The following is a 19,803-nucleotide window of genomic DNA, read 5'->3' as shown; positions in this document are numbered from 1 at the left end:
CAAGACCCTCTCTCTTCTAGAACACCACAAGAACGTAAGTAGTGCATTCGCTTCTTGCCTAAAGGAGACTTTTTCCAAGCATTTTACTAAATATCTTCCTTCCTGAGGTGCTTCATCCTCAGAGCACATCTTGAGAGTATGTGGCATTGCTGACAGGAGCAGGTCTGGCTTTCATTCCAGAAGGAACGGTAGTTCTTGCATCAGAAGTGAATCAAACATCTTGCAGACTCCCTCTGAACAAGCACCAGTTAGCAGATGGCCTAAAATTGAAACGGGGGTCCCATGTGTCCAGAACAAATCTACATGTCTGCAGTGCCCCTCTGAATTATTTAAAATGTTCCCCATCAGTGTGTTATTCAGATAAAGGTATGCAAACAAAAATGAGATGGGTGGGCAAAGCTATCGTGCAATGTCTGCTTTTCCCTGTTCAAAAATAGATGCCAATGGGAGGGGAAAGAAAACAGCCAAGGGGATGAAAAACAAAATCCAGCATTTTTCTTGTTTATGCCAGTCTTGTAGCAAAATAACTAAAGCAGTGTTCAGACTGGAGGAGCTGGAGAGCCAGACATGGCATTTGTCCCTGCCAGTTAATAGAAAAGTCTTGTGAAATAGGCAAGAATCAATTTTTATGTTAGAGATAGGTTAACTCCAGATCCTATGACTTGCAAGCCCTTGCTGAGGACACCTTGCAGATGGCTAACTCTGCGAAATGTGCTGACACTGCCCAAAGTCTCTGTGCCCGCTGCAGAGTGGGGAAAGGCGCCTGATGCTTGAAACTGGAAAGAGGAATGGGCATCTCTGTTATTTCTAAGTGCCCTTTGGTTTCTGTCACTGTCAGAAAGCCTTGCTGCTCTCATCCACACCAGCTGTGGGCTCCCAGGGGTACATTGCTAAGCTGGTGGAGTTCCAGAGTTCACATTTTTGGCATTGGCTAAATCAGACAGTGTCCCTGCATGTGGATTCATTGCCTCTGTGTATTGTAGGTCCCAGATGAAGCTTGGCTGCCTGGTTTGAGGTGGAGTGCAGTATACTGACAGCATTTGTTCCAACAGACCACAAAAGACCATCTATAAGATAAGCACACAAAGAACCTGCACTCTCTTCTCCCCCTTCTTTCAACCCTTGCATAACTAAAAATCCCATATTCTTGTACACCAGTTAGGCTGGGAAGATGTCTGAGAGGAAGAATATCCTGCTCCCAGATGCTCTTTTTTTTTTATTTTTTTTAATTCTAACACAGTTGTTTTTCTCTTCAGTTGATAAAGTTAAAATAAACAGTCTCTAGGGTGAATTACAGGCGTCAAAATTAGATTGGCATACAAACTGTAGAGCAGTTGGTGGTTGAGAGTCTGGGGAAAAAGAAACAGCAGGTTTTAGCTAGAGGGGACAACAGCTTTATTTCCCTCTTGGTCCTTGACAACCAAGCAGATGTCCTACGATTATTGTTTTACCTTCTAGTAATATAGTGTCTTTTCCTATCCTCCCAGGTATGCAACTGGCTCTCTTGCAGATGTGCAGGTAGGGCTCTTCCTTAGTTCAAAGCTGTCTTAGTGCACCACTAGCTCCATCTATTGCTGGTTAACAGCTGGCTGAATTTCAGATAAGTGTTTGTTTCTTCCTCTCAGCCTTGTAGGATACCTATTTCCAGTCCCACGTACGTAGGCACAACCGATGGTCTTAAGAACAAGTTATTTTCTGATCATCTTACACAGGCTTTTTCACAGCTGTTTGCTTGCAATCTTTGCTTCTGGGTCGATGCCCTCCACTATACACACGGATGACTTGTTCAAGTTTTCTACAGTTGTCCAGAGTCCTCCAGTGGGACGTTATCAGGACCACTGAGCGCTGACACCCTCCCTGTGCTCCTCCGAACAGACGCGGGGTGGTGGCTGCTGTCACCAGGCACAGCCACGGCCGCTGCGTACCCACAGTACCACACTGGGAGGACATAACGTGGTGGTCCTGTTCTGAAGAGCTCGGTAAATCTGAAATTGTTGAGAAGAAAGAAGACTGGGGAAAAGAGTGTGGAGTTAAAGGAATTTTTAAGGTTCTGGGCCCATTTATAAAGGTGTGCTTGTGTGGTCTCCAGACAGGCAGTGAAATTGGCTGTTCAGAGTTTCTGTTACCGCTACATACTTTCCAGAGCTTAGCTTAGCCTCCTATGATGAGCTATGCTGAAGCCTGAAGACCGCAAGCTTTTATTTTGTTATTGTTTTGTTGGGTTTTGGTTTTGCTTTTGTTACAAAGCTGCCCTGAAGTCTGTTTCAAGCCTTAACCTGCAATCCAAGTTTATCGCCCTATAAGGCATCTGACAGGGAAGTTAAATAGCACCCCAAATACCTTTTTTTTTTTTTTTTGAAACTTACTTGGGATACAAGGAATTATGGTGTTTTTTTTTTCTCAACAAGTGGGCATTCAGGCTGAAGTCTACATCCTTACGGTTTGTATCTGTGTATAATTTACAAACTCCCAGGTATTTTGGTGTCTGCATTTACACCCTGCCTTGTTCCCCAGTTTTGTAGTCAGTGCTTTCTTTGTGTGTGAGTGCCAAATGACATCTTGAATTCTCAGACCTTATTTAAAGAGGCAGTGCAGAGCTTGGACTGTTTAAAAAAATCTTCAGTACGGTTTTACTTTATGAAGCTTGCACCTGCTCCTGCCATATTAAAGACAAACATGCTTTTTCTTCAGGGTAACAAGTGTAAATCATCAACCAGAGTTTTGCTTTCTAGGATAAGGGAGTTAGAAAAAGTAAAGTCTTAGCAGATGAGGCTTTTGATCCCGCAGAGACAGGACTGGTTTTGCGTAATGGGGGATCAAGTGATGGGTGAAGGGTTGCCTTTGTTCCAGCTTTCCTTGGTGGAATAACTTGGCACCTAAACCTGTTTGTTTAAGGTTTTCACAGGACAGTCAGACAACCCTGGTAGCCACAGTCAGCACAACAGCTGCGCACACTGAGAAAATCCCGAGTGCTCTACAGCACGCCAGCGAAGCCTGCAGTGCTGGGAGGTGAAAGCCAACACAGAGCTGGCTGTGTCGGTGGTGGGAGCACGGTGCCCAGCGACTTGGGGCTATGGGACTGGTGCCTGCAACTGTTCAAACTGAAAAGTGACACATCACTGCTGGCACATGCATGTGAAATGACAGGCAGTGCAAGAAGCCTAAGAAATGCTTTCTTGTGCTATGAGTAGCCACACTTGTATCTCTGTTGCATGATGTCCTGGTGGCAGAACGTCCGACTTCCCTCATGCTTCATGTCTGCCTGCAGAACTCGTGGGGGAACGTGCTGGGTTCCTGCACCACCCAACCCTGCGTGTGACTGGGTTTTGTTAGAGGTGGCCAGAGGCAATGCAGATTGTCCAGAAGCTGAAAGCGCATACTGTGGTTGTGCTTGAACCCTAGTCATGGCTGTCTTGTGTGTTATCCAACAAACACATTCATGAGTTCCCAAACTAGCCAGGAGCGACCGTAATGTCCCAAGGTGAACTTGGGTTAGGAGCGGAGCCAGGCAGAGACAATCACTGAACAGGAGAATAAATGCACCATGTGTCTCTCCTGTTCAAAACCACTCTAATTTCAAACATCTTGCCTCAACAGCGATCTGTTAGCAAGCTGCAGGCCAAGAATCTGTCAGAAGAATTTAAATACAATTCTGACAGATCTGAACGAGATGGACTAAAACTTTACCAACCTGTGGGTACAAGAAAGCTAATCAAGGAAGCGCTTCCCCAGGTTGGGACAGAAGGTGATCTCTCAGGGATCTTCTGCATCATGTAACTGTTGCTTCTGAAAGCAGGAGATCTATTCAAGGTGTTCAAACTCATTACAGGAAATAGAGATACCTAATCTGAGAAGTTTATTCGTTATGTAAAAACTGAAAGAAGAGATTGAAGCTGGGAGCAGAGAAGTGCTGCAGGCAAGTGATGATGCACTGAATCGTGAAGCAAGTTTCCAGGAGTTTCTGAAAGAACAATTTTCTGAATGGGGGGAAAGGACCTGGCAGAATACAGAAACAAGAAATAGACTGTCTCCTTCCTTAGGGGGGACAAATAAAGTGCATGGGGAGCCTTTTGCTTGCTTTTAGCTAGATGCTGTTGGATGCTAGAAACTCAAGAAAGTCCAGTGCTGATCTTATGCTATTTTCTAGCATTATGATACTCAAATCATTCTGCTACTGTCTATCACTTGTCAATACTGTTTAGGAGAAGTGCCTGAATTTCTGGTGTTCTGCTGACAATTGGAAAAGTCCTTCTGTTAGTAGTGCTGGATTGAGTTTTCAGCTTTATTTAGGTTCTGTCAGAACAGGCTGGCAAAACTAGACAAGTTGGAAAAGGAAGAAGAGAGTTTCAGGTATGAAGAGGTCTGTGCAGCTCTCTGAGATGCTGCTGTGTGTCATGAGAAGGGTGTGAAGCGGGGAGTCTCCGTCTGGACTGTGAATACGCAGCTGAGTCGGCTGAACATGACTGCAGAAATACAGCTGTTATTAAGAGAGGATAAACTTCTGAACACAGGTGTTGGTAACCTCTAAGTGCTGGCATTTGCAGGAGGAGCAGGTCCAGGTCCAGGCTGCAGTGTGTGGCCCGCCGTGTTGCAGGAGGAGCACCGCCCGGTTGCACTGAGGAATGCCCTGCTGGGTGATCTGGGCAGAAAAGCTCAGCGGGGACCCCCAGCAGCGCAGGACCCGGTCTCAGGCTGGGTGGTGGGGCCAGGCAGCCAGGTGTGCTGCGATTCCCCATGCAGAAAACTGCAGGGAAGTGGGGAGCGGAGCCTGGCCTTGAGGAACAACCTGCTGCAGGCGCTGCTGGTGCAGGCTGGTGCAGGTCGCAGCCCCCGACTGTACTTTTGCCTTCTGTGGGGTCATGACAGGAACCACTGAACATCCTAGAGGGAAAACGGAGAGTAACTTAGATACTGAAAGCAGCCGATCCACTTCTGAACCAATCGTTTCAGCCTCACAGCATTAATTTCCTGGCACTGGGAAAAACCCTTCACTCTGTACCTAGTGGAAGTGAAGCCTCACATCCTTTTTAAGCCATAAAAGTCACATTGGCTTTTCTCACCGCTCACTGTTGTGTTGTATAAGTAAACACGAGGTATCTTACGGAGGCCTGTGTGTGTGGGTAGGGCTGCTTTGCTGGGCAAGAGCATTTACTGCAAGGGGTGCTGGACCCCGCCAGCCCAGGGGGGCTCCGAGGAGGCACGGTGGCCCCAGGCACCCTGCATCCCTGGGAGCTGCCCCTGCCTCAGCTCCGTGGGGTGTGCTGCTTACACCAGTTGTTTGTAGACCTTCCCTTCTCTCTTGTGACTGAGGTGAATAGATCCAGGAAAAAGATGGTTTCTCTACTGCCAGGTTCCTGCAGCAAAAACCCAGGCCATCTGCTCCATGGTCTGGTGTGTGCCTGGTTGCATGGTGCTGTGGCAGTCGCTGGAGTTCTGGTGTTGCACAACAATTGCATGTGGAAAACTTTACCCTTAATGTGAAAAATGGGAAAGACAGATGTGGTCTGTGCCTAATGTTGTTCTCATGCTTACTGCTCTCATCTCGCAGCAGCTCTCCTGCTGCTGCCTTCCCTCACTCTGCGTGAGCACCAGAGCCCCTCTTTTCACCCCAGAAAGCAGGTCCCCATCTCTGGAGCGATCTCTTCTTTCGCTCAGGATCTCAGAGGATGGCAGAAACACCAGCCAGAGCTCTGGGACATTTTTGAGCCTGAGCTGATGCACATTGACCAGCCCCACCGCTTCAGAATGGACCTCACAGGAACACCAGTTAAAAAAGTTTTTGCCAATTCTGATTACAGGTTAAAGTAGAACCATAGTGGGTGTCTGGCTAAACCAACAAAATCCTTTCACGAGAAAACTATGGAAAAAGGATATTAGAAAGATATAGTGTTTCACAGAGGATCAGAACCAAATGCCCTGTCTTGATCGTAGGAGGACGGGAGATTTAGGAGTAGTTAGCAGCTTGAGAAAAAAAACAAACAAAAATGAATTATAACGGCAGGTCCTATTTTTTCTATTAAAAGTTTCTAGGCTACACAGATTTGTTATAAATGATGGCACTGAATAACAAGCCTTGCCCGAGCTCTGCTGAAAGGCTCTCTAATATCAGCAGCTGATGCCCTCCTGTGCAGGGACACAATCGAGTCTGCTCCTCCAGACAATGCACCTGTCACTGGAAAACAGAAAGCTGGCAATTAGCAGGGGAGGCTCTGTGTTGTGCTTTCATCCCAGACAATAAGAAGGGCCTGGAAGAGTGCGATTAAGGCTGGCATCTCCACGAGAGATTGTTAAAACAAATCTCACTGAGACTTTTGGGCATTTGAAAACACAAAAACAACAAAATAAAACCCTAGTTAAAGCTAACTCTACAAACAAGTCTAGAAAGCAAAGTAGCACTGGAATTGTATCATTTGCCTGAGAAATATAAGCCTGGGGTTGTGGAGGAAAGACTTTCTTCTCAACTGAGAGATCTTGTAGCTGTCAGTGGTGTATCATAGGAAATAAACACCAAGCGGGGCTCGGCATGCTGCAGCTGCAGTGGGAGTTTTTATTGCTTAACCAGGACGAGGGCGAAGCGTCAGTGCCTGCAGAAGGCCAGTGGAACTGACTTTTTACCCTGCTAATGCAAGTTATAAGCCCCAGGCAATCCTCCATACTTGGCACTCTGAATGTTTAAAGCTCTCCCAAATTACTAACCCTACAAAGGCCCCAAAAGCAAAGCAGCATCAGAAATAGCTGCTCTCAGCTACTTCTTGTGACCAGTACTGAAACGGGAAGGGAAGCCGCTGCCCAGCTCAGCCTTCACAGAGCTCTCTGTTAGAATAGGCTGAACTGGTCGGCAAGTCTCAGACTTCTTCTGCTGGAGGAATTCTTCCAACTGCCAGACATCAGGAAAGCCAGAGAGGTAAATTAGGCAAACCTTCTCAGTGCTATCACCTCCATCTTCTCAGGTATATGATTCATGATTGCTGTATTCCACAAACTAATTTCTCCTGTGGGTCTTCACTGACAGATCCCAAACTGCACTTTCAGCAGTGTGAGGGGCACGAGGCTGGCAGAGGGGGCACAGATCCTCACCCCGGAGCTCCAGCACGGCTTGCTGTTCGCAAGCGGCTCAGGCGTGGGCTGTTTGCTGGAGTCAGGCCTGGTAACGGGGCACGGTGGGATGAGTCCTGCAGGGGAACACTGTGTGTTTGCTGTGTGAGGATATGAGCCAGTACGGACAGGCTCCTGAGACCCACATGCCTGGGTCACTCTGTCCCCTCGGGCAGGTGGTGCTCTTCCTGCCCTCTGCCCTCAGCTTCCCGCGGCGCACGTCCCTGACGTGCCAGACTCTTGGTGTGAAGTTGTAGCATCAGGAAGTTTGGTCAACCCTGATGTGACAGACTTGAGAGGAGAGGGGGAGAGGAAATAGACAGAGCTAGACAAATAATGGGATCGCCAAACATGCAGGTGTCTGGCCATAAAAGCAAATCAATGTAAACCTTTAGTGTGCAGAATACGGAAGCTTGTTTGGAAACCTGAAGAATTAGCCAGAACACATGTCCTCATGCCTCTCTCCTGCAGAGCTGTGAATGTGAAATTGCATCCACAATCCAAAGTCCAAAGAGCGAATTGTGCATTTGATGGCTGCTGCTAGCTTGGCCAGCCGGTGGTTGCTGTGTAGTTACAGGCTGCTCTTCGGGGCAGTGTGTGCGTGGATGATAGGTGCTGATCCCGTGTCTTTATCCAGAGGAAGTGAAAGGATTGTGTAGATTTTTCCAGACGCTGCTGCTTCTGATAGCCTGATCCATGTGAGACAGCATGTGTTAACAGCTTGCTCTGAGTGACAGGATGTCCGGGGCTGATGTCCCCATCAGCTGGAGCAGCGGGAAGTTTTGCCATGAGTGGATCAATGCAAATGTCCAAATATTTGTTAATTGCTTGCTGAATACTGATGGCCTTCTTTCGGGAGACCTGGAGGTCCTGGAGGAGCCGAAGCCAGGCCTGGTAGGCCTCTCAACCAGCTGGAGTTAAGGGGCAGTCAGCTCCCCTGCCGCTGCTTACACGCTGGATTCTCAGGGTGTGGGAAGGACAAGAGGAGTTTTAGCACAGAAGTACCTGTTCCAGGGATGTGTTAAATGTCCAGGCTGAGAACGCACTCAGAAATCCGTTAGTCTTCTTCCTAGTGCAACGGCAGACTGACCATCCAGAGCCTTAAATCTGCCACAGACTTTAATTTGTGGTAGTTAAAAACTGCCAATTTGCAATGCCTTTACGCTGGGTGGATGGCATTTGGTGGAAGTCTTTGTTAGTGAAACTGGAAAGCAGAAGTGTTTTGGGCACGTAGAAGCAGCTTGAAGTTTTAATTTCTGCATGTGAGAGACATCTGGGCTCTGTCTGTGCTCACCAAGAGAGTGTCTGAACTCGAGGAAGCAGAAGGCTCAGGTTCTTACCTGAGCTCACAAACAGCCCAGGTGCCCCCTTTCAAGTACTCAGCATCAGCCAAGAAAGCAGAAGCAATCGCTTCACTTTTCTTTTTGAATAATAAATAGCGAAGTAGTTCAAGATGGTTTGTTAGGATGAAGAAAGAGTCTGCATTTTCAGGTCCTTCCAAACCTCATGACAAGTATCCATTGCAGAAGCAAAGGGAAGCCTCCATATGCAGATAAATAAGGATAGCTTTGAACTGCAGAAGCAGCATTGCTATCAGTGTGAGGCATCAGCACAAACAGCAGGTTTTCAAATTTTCAGTTGTGTGAAACCGTAAAATAATTGAAATACATGAGACTTACTTTCACTGCCCTGGTACTGGGTGGGCGGGGGTAAGTCTGCATCTTCTTTCCCAATGCCTCCTAAGTCAACACTTGGCAAGCCCTGTCTGTAGTGAATCTAATTCAAACAAAGTTTGGGTTGCATTAAACTCAGTGAGGAGGAGCCGGGTCAGAGAGAGGGTCAGTTTTGTGTATTAAAAAGTGGGAAAAAACAAATACTGGAGTAGAATTTACATGTACAGCTGGGCTAGGGAGATGTTTGAAGGATAACTCTGCAAGGGGACAGGCTTGCAACATGACCTAGTGATCTTTGACACACACATCACTTTGTTCCATTTTTCAATACATCTTATTTAGACACGTGGCTTTCTACTCCACTTGGCAAATATTTGATTTATAAAGATTAACATGTTGCTAGCCCATGTGCTGGGAAGCTCTTCCAAGGGCTGTGTGAAAGATGTGCCTTGAGGGTGGCAGATCAGGGTTTATGAGCTGATAAGGCTAACGCTTCCTAAAATGCACCTGAGCTGATTTTTTTAATTGACTGCATATAAACAGAATTGCAACCTATTTAAAAATAAGCTAACCCAGAGTGACAGCATCACCCAAACTGCACAATACAATTTGCCCTTTGCTCAACTGCTTATTAGAGAGATTTACAGGCATTAAAAGTACATTGGGATTTCACCATCTTACTGTCCCAAGGTCATACCTCTACTTGCTAAGGTCTTCTTGCACTGCCTGGACATCTCTCAACTCTAAAAACTCTGTTATTTCTAATTTATTTTGAGATGTATGGAATGAAGGCTGACTCTAGGAACTGCAGTTGCCTTAAGGGGACAGATGACCGTCTTGAGTATTTGCTTTGTGTAAATAAGTGCAGATACAAAGCTGAATTACCAGAACTGGTGGTGATGGCTGCCTTCATGGCAAGAAGCAAACAGATTGCAGCGCCAATATGTGTGTGTGGCTGCAGGAAACCTGCTGGGGAGCTGAGCCATCCAAAGGAAGTTTCCAGCAGGCCAGGCCTCGGACCCCTGTTTTTGGACTTACCCAGCACTCTGGGGCCTTGCACAGCAGGTGTGATTTTAGGTGGAAGACATTGAGGTGCCAGGCACTGGCTTCCACATGCAGGCTGCCACCTTTGCTTTGCAACGCCTGCAGTGTTCTCACCAGAGCCCTCTAGAGCCGTCCTTGATTCCAGCCAAAGCACAGAAGCCTTATTTGAAACTCCAGTGTGTGATCAGGGAAGTTAGTTCAAATTTAAATCCAAAGAACTTGTGCAGGTGAGGTTAGAAACTCAGGCAGCATTCACTGAGCACTGGAAACTTTTCTTCACCCTCTCTTCGTGTGCACAGAGGATGTTTTCTGTGTATGTCTGTAGAAAAGAGGGGTGATGCTGGAGGCTGTGGTTTGGATTCCATTTCTAATGCTGCCAGGAAACTACATTTATTGCCATTACAAGTTGGTTAACTCTGTCTGAGGTACAGGCAGAAAGAAAATAGTTTACCATCTGCTGGGTAACCCTAACTCTTACTAAACCTAACCTAGCTGTACGTTTGAGAGATACTTTGCACTTTTTCATCTGAAGATCCTTGGTCTGCACTTGGGCTCTGTCCGTACCCCTTGCTCCCCCACCACGCAGCGAGGCAGGACCCGGTTTTGGCGGAGCTGCAGGGCCCGGCCGGGAGCTGCCCCGCCGCTTGGCGAGCCCGGGGCGCTGCGTGTGCGCCAGGGCCGCCCCCCGGCTGGCGGCGGTCACCAAGCAGCCCCGAGCAGCTGCCTCCAAGGTCCATTCTTCGGAGGGAGATTTATTGCAGCGAGCAGAGGCACCGGGATGCGATAATTGCCTTCATTCCCGGACGAAGACCCCGGAGAACAAAAGCCAGTTGCCCGTGAACCCGTGGCGTGATTCAAGCATCCGCCGGGAGGGAGGAGTGGGAGCCGAGCGCGGTCGCTGCAGCCCGAGCGACGAAGCCGAGGGGCGCTCGGCGGAGGGCGGCTCAGCCCCGGGGCGGGGAGCGCTGCCGGCCCCTGGAGGTGGCCCCGGCCTCCAGCCCCGCCGGCCGCCCCCGGCCCTGGGGGTGCCCGGCCCGCCCGGTGCCGGGGCGGGGGAGCCGCGGAGCGGGGCGGAGGAGACCGGCGGCGGAGCGGGGTGCGGAGCGCGGGGTGCGGGGAGAGGGGCGCGGGGTGTGAGTTGTGGGATGTAGGGGCGCGGGATGCGGGATGCGGGGCGTGGGGGGGATGCGGGGCGTGGGATGCGGGATGCGGGGCGTGGGATGCGGGATGCGGGGCGCGGTGGCCCCTGCGTGAGCTTTGCCCCGCAGCCCGCCCGGCTGGCGGCTCGTCCCCCGGCACGGCTCCGCCGGAGCTGGCCGCCTCCCGCGGCACGCCCGCCTGCATCCCCAGGCTGCTGGCTGCTCCCCCTGCCCGGGCCCTGCCCCATTCCCTGCACCTGGGGCTCAGCTCCCCGAGAAGCGCCCGCCCGGCTGCCCCCGGCGCCTTCTGCCGGCCGCGGCTCCCTGCAGGCAGCGGCCGGGCGGGTGGGAGCCGAGCACTCCCCCAGGGCCTGGAGCTGTGTTCGCCCTTCGTAAAGCCGCTGCTGAGCTTTGGAAGACCCCTTTGAGAACGTATTTTGAGTCAGGGCTTCAGAACCCATCTCCTCAGCCCCTTAGCACCCAGTGCTTTGGGATGCACTTTTACTGTCCGCACAGTTCAGGAGTCCCACGGAGAGCCCCGGGACTTCTTGCAGCCAGCAGTGTCACTGCTGAGAGACGGCTTTAGGACTTGTTTGCACTGGAGAGCACATTGCCAGTTTCCATGTCTCTCTACATACCCTTATCGATGTCCCCACCAGCTCGTACGTGGCTGTACCCTCCAGCTCTCCACCCCATTGCCCCGGCCTGGCGCTGTGTGCTGCTGCGCGGTGTGCTCGGGCTCTGACCGGGCATGCTGGGCTTACTGGTCCGCAGGACCTCTGCTGGTGCTGTGTTCCCTTGGACTTTAAGAGAAATGAGAAAAGCTACCCACGAGCTGGCACTGTTTCACCCTGAAATTTATGACGGCTCTTTTATTTAGCTAATGCAGATAAAGAGGCTAACTTGCCTATTAATATCACACATCCATATATGTTTTATGATTAGTTATTCTGTATCCTGGAAACACATGTTAAATGAGACCTCCAGTTCTTTAAGAACCGAGGCTTGTTTCGATAGGATAATAGCCAGGATAGGTGATTCAGAGAGCCCTTTTCTCATTTTTGATTTCAGACCTAATGAGGAAAGCAGCCTTGCTCTGAAGACTAGCTTTCTGCAGAATGTTTCTGTCTCTGCAGTGCATCTCTAGTAATATTTTGTTTATTCTAGCAAGGGGTGAAAGCTTACCAGTTGGTCAGCATGTTTAGGAGAGACTCAAGATCTGATTCTTGGTTCTTCAGCTTTCTGGTGAGTTTTACAGCAATTTTAATAATTTGAATATTTCAGATAATATTAATACTTTGTATGAGTGTTAAAAACCTCTTCTCCAACAGGTTGGTAGTCTGTCCAGAAGTTTCTTAGTCTTTGCAGCCCCTGCTGAGAATCAGACTTCTAAAGGTTAGTGTTCTTATCGGCACTTCTGTATTTTTAGTCTATATTGGTTTTAATCTGTATTGTTTTTACAAGCAATATTCAGCACAGAGAAACAATGCATAAAAGGGTGTCCCACTGCAGAAGGAAAAGTGAAGAAACCTTTTCTGATCTCATTTTTTGTGGCTGTTGTATCTGTACAGTAAGTTCTTGCTTGGTTAACGATGAAGTTACTGAAGTTACTGAAGTTAGAGTTTAGTTACTCTAAAATCAGGAGAGTACTGCCCAGCTGCTTGCCTTTTCTGCTGTAGCTGCAAACAAGACAGAGATCATCTTGTGCTTGCAAGTTGGATCTGCAAATGTAGAAGCTGGTAGGAGCGGGGAATGGAAAAAAAAAAAAAAGAGAGAGAAAATTTACTTGTCCATATCTACTTTGAACAAACTACCCAACTACCTTAAGGGCAATCCCTGGGCATACCACAGTGAGGTTTTTCTTTGGAGTTTGGCATGGCTTTGGGTGTCTGGCTGAGCTGCAACTCTAGGCCAGTGATTCAGTTTGTGAGCAGACCCACGGATGTCCTGCATTTTCATTCCAAGATAGTCTGGACGTTTCTGTCACGCTGCGCCCTCTGAACATCCCAGGGGCTGAACACAGAAACAAGCACCCGCTTTCCTCTCCCCTGGGGTGCACAGGGTTTGTAAATGCTTTGGGGTGCTGCAAGAGGCTGACCCCTGCCTCCTGTTCAGCGTGGAAGTGGGATGGCAGGGGCTGTGCTGGAGAACGCTGGGTGCTGGTGGGCAAGCCAGCCGGGGAGGGGGCAGCCCGAGAGCTGAAGTGCTGCTTTCTGGAAATTGCTGCGTGTCCTGCAGGCTGGGTGTCGCCCGAGGTACACGCTCTATGCTGTGTGTGTCTTTCTTCAGGCTTTGCTCCTGTCACGATAGAGACCTCAAGACACATGTACGAATATGTGGCCACTGCTTTGGACTGGTGGCATGCAGACAGATACTGTGACCAGCGCTTTGCCCAGTTGCTTTTTGAACCCCCAGACAGTGAGCAAGCTTCCTTCAGCCAACTGCTGCAGTCCCACCACATCAAAGGTTCCCTCTGGCTGAACGACAGGGATGGTGTCCTGCACAAGCCAAAACGGAGACGTGAGTATAAGTGGGTGTGGACTACTTGGAGACACGCTCACTGCTGGATCTTTTTTATCCTGGAAAAGTAATCTGGCTGGAAAGGTTGCCAGTTGCTTTTTATTGTCGCTGTGGTGATGCCTCCCGTCACAAGCGGGAACTGGCAGCAGGAACACCAGTGACCTGGTACATCAGCAGCCCAGCCACTGTCAAGATTTCGCAATGCATTGCAACCAAAGGGAGTTGTAAAGGGGCTCATCTGCTCTGTCCTTCTGTGCCATCTCCCTGTAAAACAGCTCTGGCTTTGCTCAGCCTTGCCATTTGTGGTCTTCAGTTCTGCAGAGCAGTGATGGTCCTGCAGAGACAGGACCAGGAGAACGGGGTTCCCCAGTAACAAGGCTCTGCATGGCAGATGCCTCAAAGGTCTTATCTGACTGTGCTCCTGGTTGCTATAACATGGGATGCTTGGGGACATGCAGTTCTTTCCGGATTCACTGTTTGCAGACCTACATTTCTGGAAATTATACTTGCTGTAATAATGCAACCTTGGCTTTCCTGCCTTCCTGATTCCCTCCAGGCACAGGGGAAGCTGAAGCCTCGCTGCATACATGCAGGATGTTCTCGTGTGCAGGGGCTGTGAGTCCTTAGCTTGGGTAGCAGTCCAATGAAAAGGATAGTTTTATTGCAGTGGAAGATGAGCAAGCTTTGGCCATGCTTCTTCTTTATGCTGGCTGAAATTTCTCCTTCTAGGGGACCATGTCGTACCAGTCCTGGTGTTCAAAGACAAAACAGACACAAAATACGTGAAGGTGCTTTCTGACTTCCCAGAACTGCCTGCTGTCACAGCCTGTGCCCACCTCCAGTGGGACACCAGGACCCAGGAGATCGCCACCATCTTCTCCTATGCCGTGCCAGCTTTTATTAATGAATTCCAGCTCCGTGGCTTTGTCGATGAGGAAGGCTTTGTTCGATTTGCTCTCATTGTCCACGGGCACCATTCCCCATACCTGCCTGTGTTCCGTGCTGATGGACAGTGGCATCACTTCTGTGTGACCTGGCAGCAGGAAAATGGGACCTGGGCCATCTACGCCGATGGTAAAAGGAGGGCGTCTGCCAGCGGTCTGTGTGCTGCGGGGCTGGCTGCCCCCCAGGCCATCTACGGCCAGGGCACTTTCATAATCGGTCAGGATCAAGATTCCCTGGGGGGCACCTTCAGGGCAAAAGAGTCCTTCAGTGGGAACATCACAGACTTGCACATCTGGCAGAAAGTCCTGAGTGCGGAGCAGATTGAGAAAGTTCGGTCGTGCTGGATGGTAGAACAAGAGCTTGTATTTGGGTGGAGCTCAAATGCTCTGGAGGTTGAAAGCACCATCCAGGAGGTGACCGCACAGTTTCTTTGCCCAGGTAAGTCCTGTGCCTCTTGCTGCTGCAGCTCCCTTCCGCGGTGGGAGGTCAGCACGCAGGGATGGCCCAAGAAACAAGTCCCATCCTCAGCAAGGGAGTTTTGCACGGTTGGTGGGAAGGACCATCTCCTTGTGCGAGAAGATCCAGAGGTGGGCTGGGCAACTTCCAAATCGTATTAGAACCACAGTTGTCACTAAATCCTTGGTTGTGGAAGACGCTTACAACGACACTAGCAAAGATAGCTGTTCAGATGCCTGGGGCTAGCGAGACTTTCTCTTCTACCAGGAGAAATGTCTTACTTGTCAGTGACGCTGCTCCCTGGGTTTTGCACACCCAGAGCTTCTGTGCCCTGCTGGGAGGCAGGTGCTGCCCCTCAGCCAGGTCGGCTTGGCAATGCTGATAAAACACAAACTCAGGACCTGGCATTGCCACCTCCTCCGATGTTTTCCTGGATGTTGGAGGCAGTCAGAGCCCAGCGCAAGCTCTGCTCTGACTGAGCAGTGGGGCTGCTTACGGAGCAGTCCGCAGCTTTTGTCCTCAACAGAGTTCGTGGGTTGCTTGCAGGAAACGAGATCTGCTTGGGCACGGCGTGTCCCTGGGGAATGGCGGGCCTTCTCTTTGTGTGTTTCCACAGGGCCTGTTGAGGAATGCCGAGTTTTTGAAGTTGGCAGCAGTGGATTCCGCTACATGCCTTGTTTGCAGTCTTTGCCTTTTATCTGTCGCTACAGAAAGGGTACAGCATCTGTTATTTATTTATTCGTTGGTTCCACCGTGTTCACTCCTGGGGGTCCTAACTGGGATCACGGTCAGTGATGGGGAGGCCTGGTGTCTGCTCTGAAGAGATGGCATGCAAAATGTGCTGTAGCAGCGACTGCTTCGTTTGTATGTGCTCTGATGGGTTATTTTGTTACTCTGTAGTGAAGCTGTGCTTGTACACACCACATGGCTCCTGGATGCAATGCTGCAGGGGGCCTCCCAGTCTGGGCACCTCCAAACTCGCTGGCAGGGGGACATGGGGAGGAGGCAGAGAAGAAGGGTTAGACTGTCTCTCCAGATGGGATCTTGTACTAGAAATAAAACACAGCTGCAAAGTCTCCTTGTCCTGACTGTCCTATAAACTCACTCAGCATCCGAGGAGCATTCCCCAGGCTTTGAACAGGGCATATGTTAACCATGCTGCTAGACACCACAGCCATAGATACGCTTTTGTTTTATTCCCAGATGCATATTGGCAACTGAAAAAAGCTCAGCTGGAATCCAGCCACTCGCTTGTCAGCCGTGTGAACGCGCTTGCAGAGAGGACTGTGGTGAGTCCTGCAGGCTCAGCTGCAGCAGCTAGCTGCCCCGGGGCGCTGGCAGCAGCAGGAGCTGTTGGGGTGGGCTTGCTGGCTTCTGTTGGCGTTTGATGTCACTTTGCCAGAAATTATGCCTGTGGCCTCTTCTGGGGTGCTGTTGGAGAGTGTGGCCTCAGGTTGTCACCGAGACTGAGGCTGGACAAGAAGTTCAAAATGTCCGGGCAGACCTTCCCCTGAAGGGAGGCTGCCCAGGCAGGTGTCTGCACAGCAGTGAGCAGGGCCTTGCTCACGTCCCCAGCACACTGCGTAGCTGATGAGCAGGCAGAGGTCATGGCTATACACTGACTTAAAATATATTTTCCATGGCAGATCCCCGAGAACATCTTCAGGAGTGATGTCCGAGACATGAACCTCTCCGTCGCTCTTGGTGCTCTTGATGTCCTGGCAGCTGTTCTGAGGGAAGGAGAGGCACCGGTGGAGCCCTCGGACCTGCTTGCGGTGCTTCTGTTACTAAAGCAAGTTTCCAATGTGGAAGTCCAGGAGGGAGAGGAGCTGAAGATATTGGAGCAACTGAGCCAATATTATGTGGAAGTGACCGAGTTAATCCTGGAAGAGCACAATATTGAAACGTGGTCATCAGTCAGCCAGGTAACATGCCACCAGCAGTCTGGCCAGCCCTGTGCCACGTCGGTTCATCTTGCTGTGTGTGCAGTTCTTTGGCCTACAGCACGACCACGGGCTGAAGACCTCTCCTTGCATGGTCCGTGTAGCCTTTCTGGCCGTATTCTGGAGCTCAAGTATTTGCAGTGAGCATGGGCACGGAGCCTTTTTACCAGCTCAGAGAAGGGCTGGCTCCCACGGTCATCTCCGCTTTCTTTGAGCTTCTCCACTTTGTGGAGCCTTGGTTTGCAGGACTGCACACAGTCTGCAGATTCCCGTTGCTTAGTAGATTCCTCGCTCCCACATCCCACTGTCTGGCAGGGCAATGCCCTTCGTTTCCAGTTTGTTGCATTTTATGTAGGTGGGCTGCCAAGAAGTTGTCTGTCATCAGACCGACGCTGTTCAAAACACCGCCAGGCTTTATGTGAGGAATTTTCATTATCCCACCCCCGTTCGGATTTTCCCCACTGCCTTCCTCCCTTCTCACATGGGTCTTTTATGTCTTTTGTACGACCCAAACTCTCCACCTGTCTTGGAAAAATGTGACAGAGTCTGGCCTGGCCAGTGCTCCAGGAACTGAGCCAGAGACCTCCAGAGATGAAAGGATGCTGAATAGTTCAGAGTTTACCTCGTCAGAGTAGCTAAACTAAGTAATTGTGGTCTCTGTGGCCACAATTACTCACAGCTTCCTGATGATGGCATAAAAACAGCCTTGGCTCGGATTAGCTGGTGCAGGAGGTGTATCTGCAGAAGGAGAAGGGATTTGTTTTGTTTCCAGGAGGTTTTAATGGCTGTGTTGTGTACAGGGGTGGCACCTGTGCTGCCCAGCACACGCAGGACCTGGAGTGATTGGGCCAGTCACCTGCTACACCTCCAGCAGGGAAACCTTTTCCAGGTTGTTCTACAGCTTTGAAAAAATAAGGAGCCAGGCCTAAAATGCTTTTTTTTTTTTTCCAGAAGATTGTTTTATTTGTTGATTTATTTATTTGCTTGCTATTTTAATGACTGTTTATAAAGACGGTCAAGTTTCCCTTTTTGCCAGTCTCTCCACCGCTGCTGAAGGAACTGGGAACATTTTTCTTTAAAGAAGACAGAGAAAAGCAAAGCAGAAGCATTGAGTCCCAACATCTCTTTTTCTGCCGAACATTAAGCGTATAAGAAAACTCCTGTGAGCTGTAAGCAGTGCGAGCTGGCAGTACAGGTGCTGACTCCTCTTGTTCTCTGCACGTTTCCAGGTTATCAGAGGGCCTATGGCTGTTGTTGAGCTCTGCGACAGAATGGTGTCACTCCTAGCCCCACTGCTGACCGCAGGGAGGACAAAGATCACAATTCAGCACAGGAATGTTGGTGAGTGGCACTGGTGATGGCAGGGCAGAGGCGGGCATCTCACAGGGACCCAGCTTAGTCATCCTGCCTGGCTTCCAGCTCATCCCTTGCTAACCCTTACGGCCTCCTCCCCCTTTCCTTTGTGCAGAAGTGTCGCAGTGTGGGAGGCACCTCTCCAAACCCCCTTTTAGTTCAGGACTTCTCTCCTGGGTGTGCCTGAGTCAGTGATGGCTCAGGTTGGACAGATCCCAGCTCCTTTCCGTTCAGCACATGGCATCACTGGCTGCCTACCAGGCATCCTTTTCTTCTGTATCGGGATGGAGGGGAGGCACCTACCATGTTCCCCTCTCAGTCCACTTCTGCAGGCTGTTATCTGTAAGAACAGAACTTGGGCCACTGTGAGAAAACAAGTGGGTTAAAAGGACTGTAAGGAACCTTTGGGTACAAGAGACAAACTGAGCCCAGATGCAGATGAAAGGGATCTATCTGCTGCTTCTGTCTTGCCTGGGGCTGTAATGTCCTGGTGGCATTGTGCTGTGCAATAGCCCTGGAGGAAGGGTGAACCCTGCTTCAAAACCTGATCTTGCCCCTGCCACAGGGATGGAGGTCAGGAAGCTGGAACTGAGCAGGCCAGACCTGAGCAGTGAGGCATACCTGATCCAGAGCCCCGAAAAAGACAGGCCTGACCTCATTGAAGTTCCCGAGGAAGAGATGCAAAGGCTGAAAGCCAAAGGTAGGCTGCGAAGCCTGTCCCTGGTTGTCCCTGTGGCACTTCCACAACACCTTTAATGGGAGGAAGGGTCCTCACTGTGCCCGCTGGCAGTCCCGGGGAGTGCTTGCACCCGTCCCACAGGGCTCTCTCTGCCCAGGTCTCCGCAGGGTCACGGTGAAGAACATGTGGTTTGGCTACGGCTCCCTCCAGCGCTGCCTGACCGGCCACGGCAGCGCCACGGCCTCCCAGGACATGGCTGCCTCCGACAGAGGACAGAAGTGAGTGAAGCAGAACCCCGGGGCTGGGGTGTTCATTTCGGAGTCCGTGCTGAGCCCCTCAGTGCCCCTGCTCTGGGGTCACCTCCACCCTGCTCCATCCCACCCCATTTCCCCTTGCCCCCTGCTCTGCGGGGCGGCCGGACAGCAGCGGGGGGGGCTCAGCGGTCGGTGCTCTGTGCAAGCAGAGACCTGGGCACACCGGGCAGTGCCGGGCTGGGCTCTGCCCGTGTCCCGCGGGCTCCGCACCACCTCCCGCTGCCGGGGGCGAGCCGGGGGCTGCGGGGGGGCTGCGGCGGGGCCCCGGCCGGGCAGAACCGGGGGCTGCCGGAGCCGGGCAGCAGGAGCCGGGCAGCGGGAGCCGGGCAGCAGAGCCCCGCTGCGCCCCGCGCCCGCTAGGTGGGGGTGGCCGCCCGCACACCGCTGCTCGCTCGGTGCTCGGGGGTCTCCCCCGCCCCGTACCTCCGGAGCAGCGGCCCTGGAGGTCCCCGCCTGCCCTGTGTGTGCCCGGTGCGGTCCTGCCCCCGAGCACGGCTGTGGCGGGTCCCCGAGCAGCACGCTTTGCCTCGCAGGTACCTGCGCACCGCGGTGGGCACCGCCGTCATTTCGGCCGCTCTGCTCAGCGACGACCAGGAGATAAGCACGTCTGTGCGCTACCGCCTGCAGCACCGCATCGAGGTA

At 51.0% G+C, this 19,803-nt stretch overlaps 1 protein-coding gene across 4 annotated transcripts in view; it reads left to right on the top strand.

The window, feature by feature from the left end:
* Positions 1-10,406: 10,406 nt before the first annotated feature.
* ADGRD2 (adhesion G protein-coupled receptor D2) overlaps positions 10,407-19,803 on the top strand; it is a 28,643-nt gene continuing 19,246 nt past the window's right edge. For 2 of the 4 annotated variants that reach the window (XM_048052132.2, XM_048052108.2), the window contains exons 1-12: positions 10,408-10,908; positions 12,119-12,196; positions 12,283-12,346; positions 13,241-13,471; positions 14,201-14,854; positions 15,489-15,587; positions 16,076-16,161; positions 16,519-16,797; positions 18,045-18,156; positions 18,734-18,868; positions 19,005-19,125; positions 19,695-19,800. In XM_048052132.2, the coding sequence (XP_047908089.2) occupies positions 12,149-12,196; positions 12,283-12,346; positions 13,241-13,471; positions 14,201-14,854; positions 15,489-15,587; positions 16,076-16,161; positions 16,519-16,797; positions 18,045-18,156; positions 18,734-18,868; positions 19,005-19,125; positions 19,695-19,800 (1,935 nt within the window). In that variant the 5' untranslated portion in view covers positions 10,408-10,908; positions 12,119-12,148. Of the gene's footprint in view, positions 10,909-12,118; positions 12,197-12,282; positions 12,347-13,240; positions 13,472-14,200; positions 14,855-15,488; positions 15,588-16,075; positions 16,162-16,518; positions 16,798-18,044; positions 18,157-18,733; positions 18,869-19,004; positions 19,126-19,694; positions 19,801-19,803 lie in introns of all 4 variants that reach the window. The other 2 variants (XM_066980575.1, XM_048052145.2) reach the window with 2 other exon arrangements.

The sequence above is a fragment of the Anser cygnoides genome, chromosome 20 (genome assembly GCF_040182565.1).
Source record: "Anser cygnoides isolate HZ-2024a breed goose chromosome 20, Taihu_goose_T2T_genome, whole genome shotgun sequence".
Lineage (NCBI taxonomy): Eukaryota > Metazoa > Chordata > Aves > Anseriformes > Anatidae > Anser > Anser cygnoides.
Note: the sequence above shows the minus strand (reverse complement) of the source record. Positions and strands in the feature narration are given on the sequence as shown.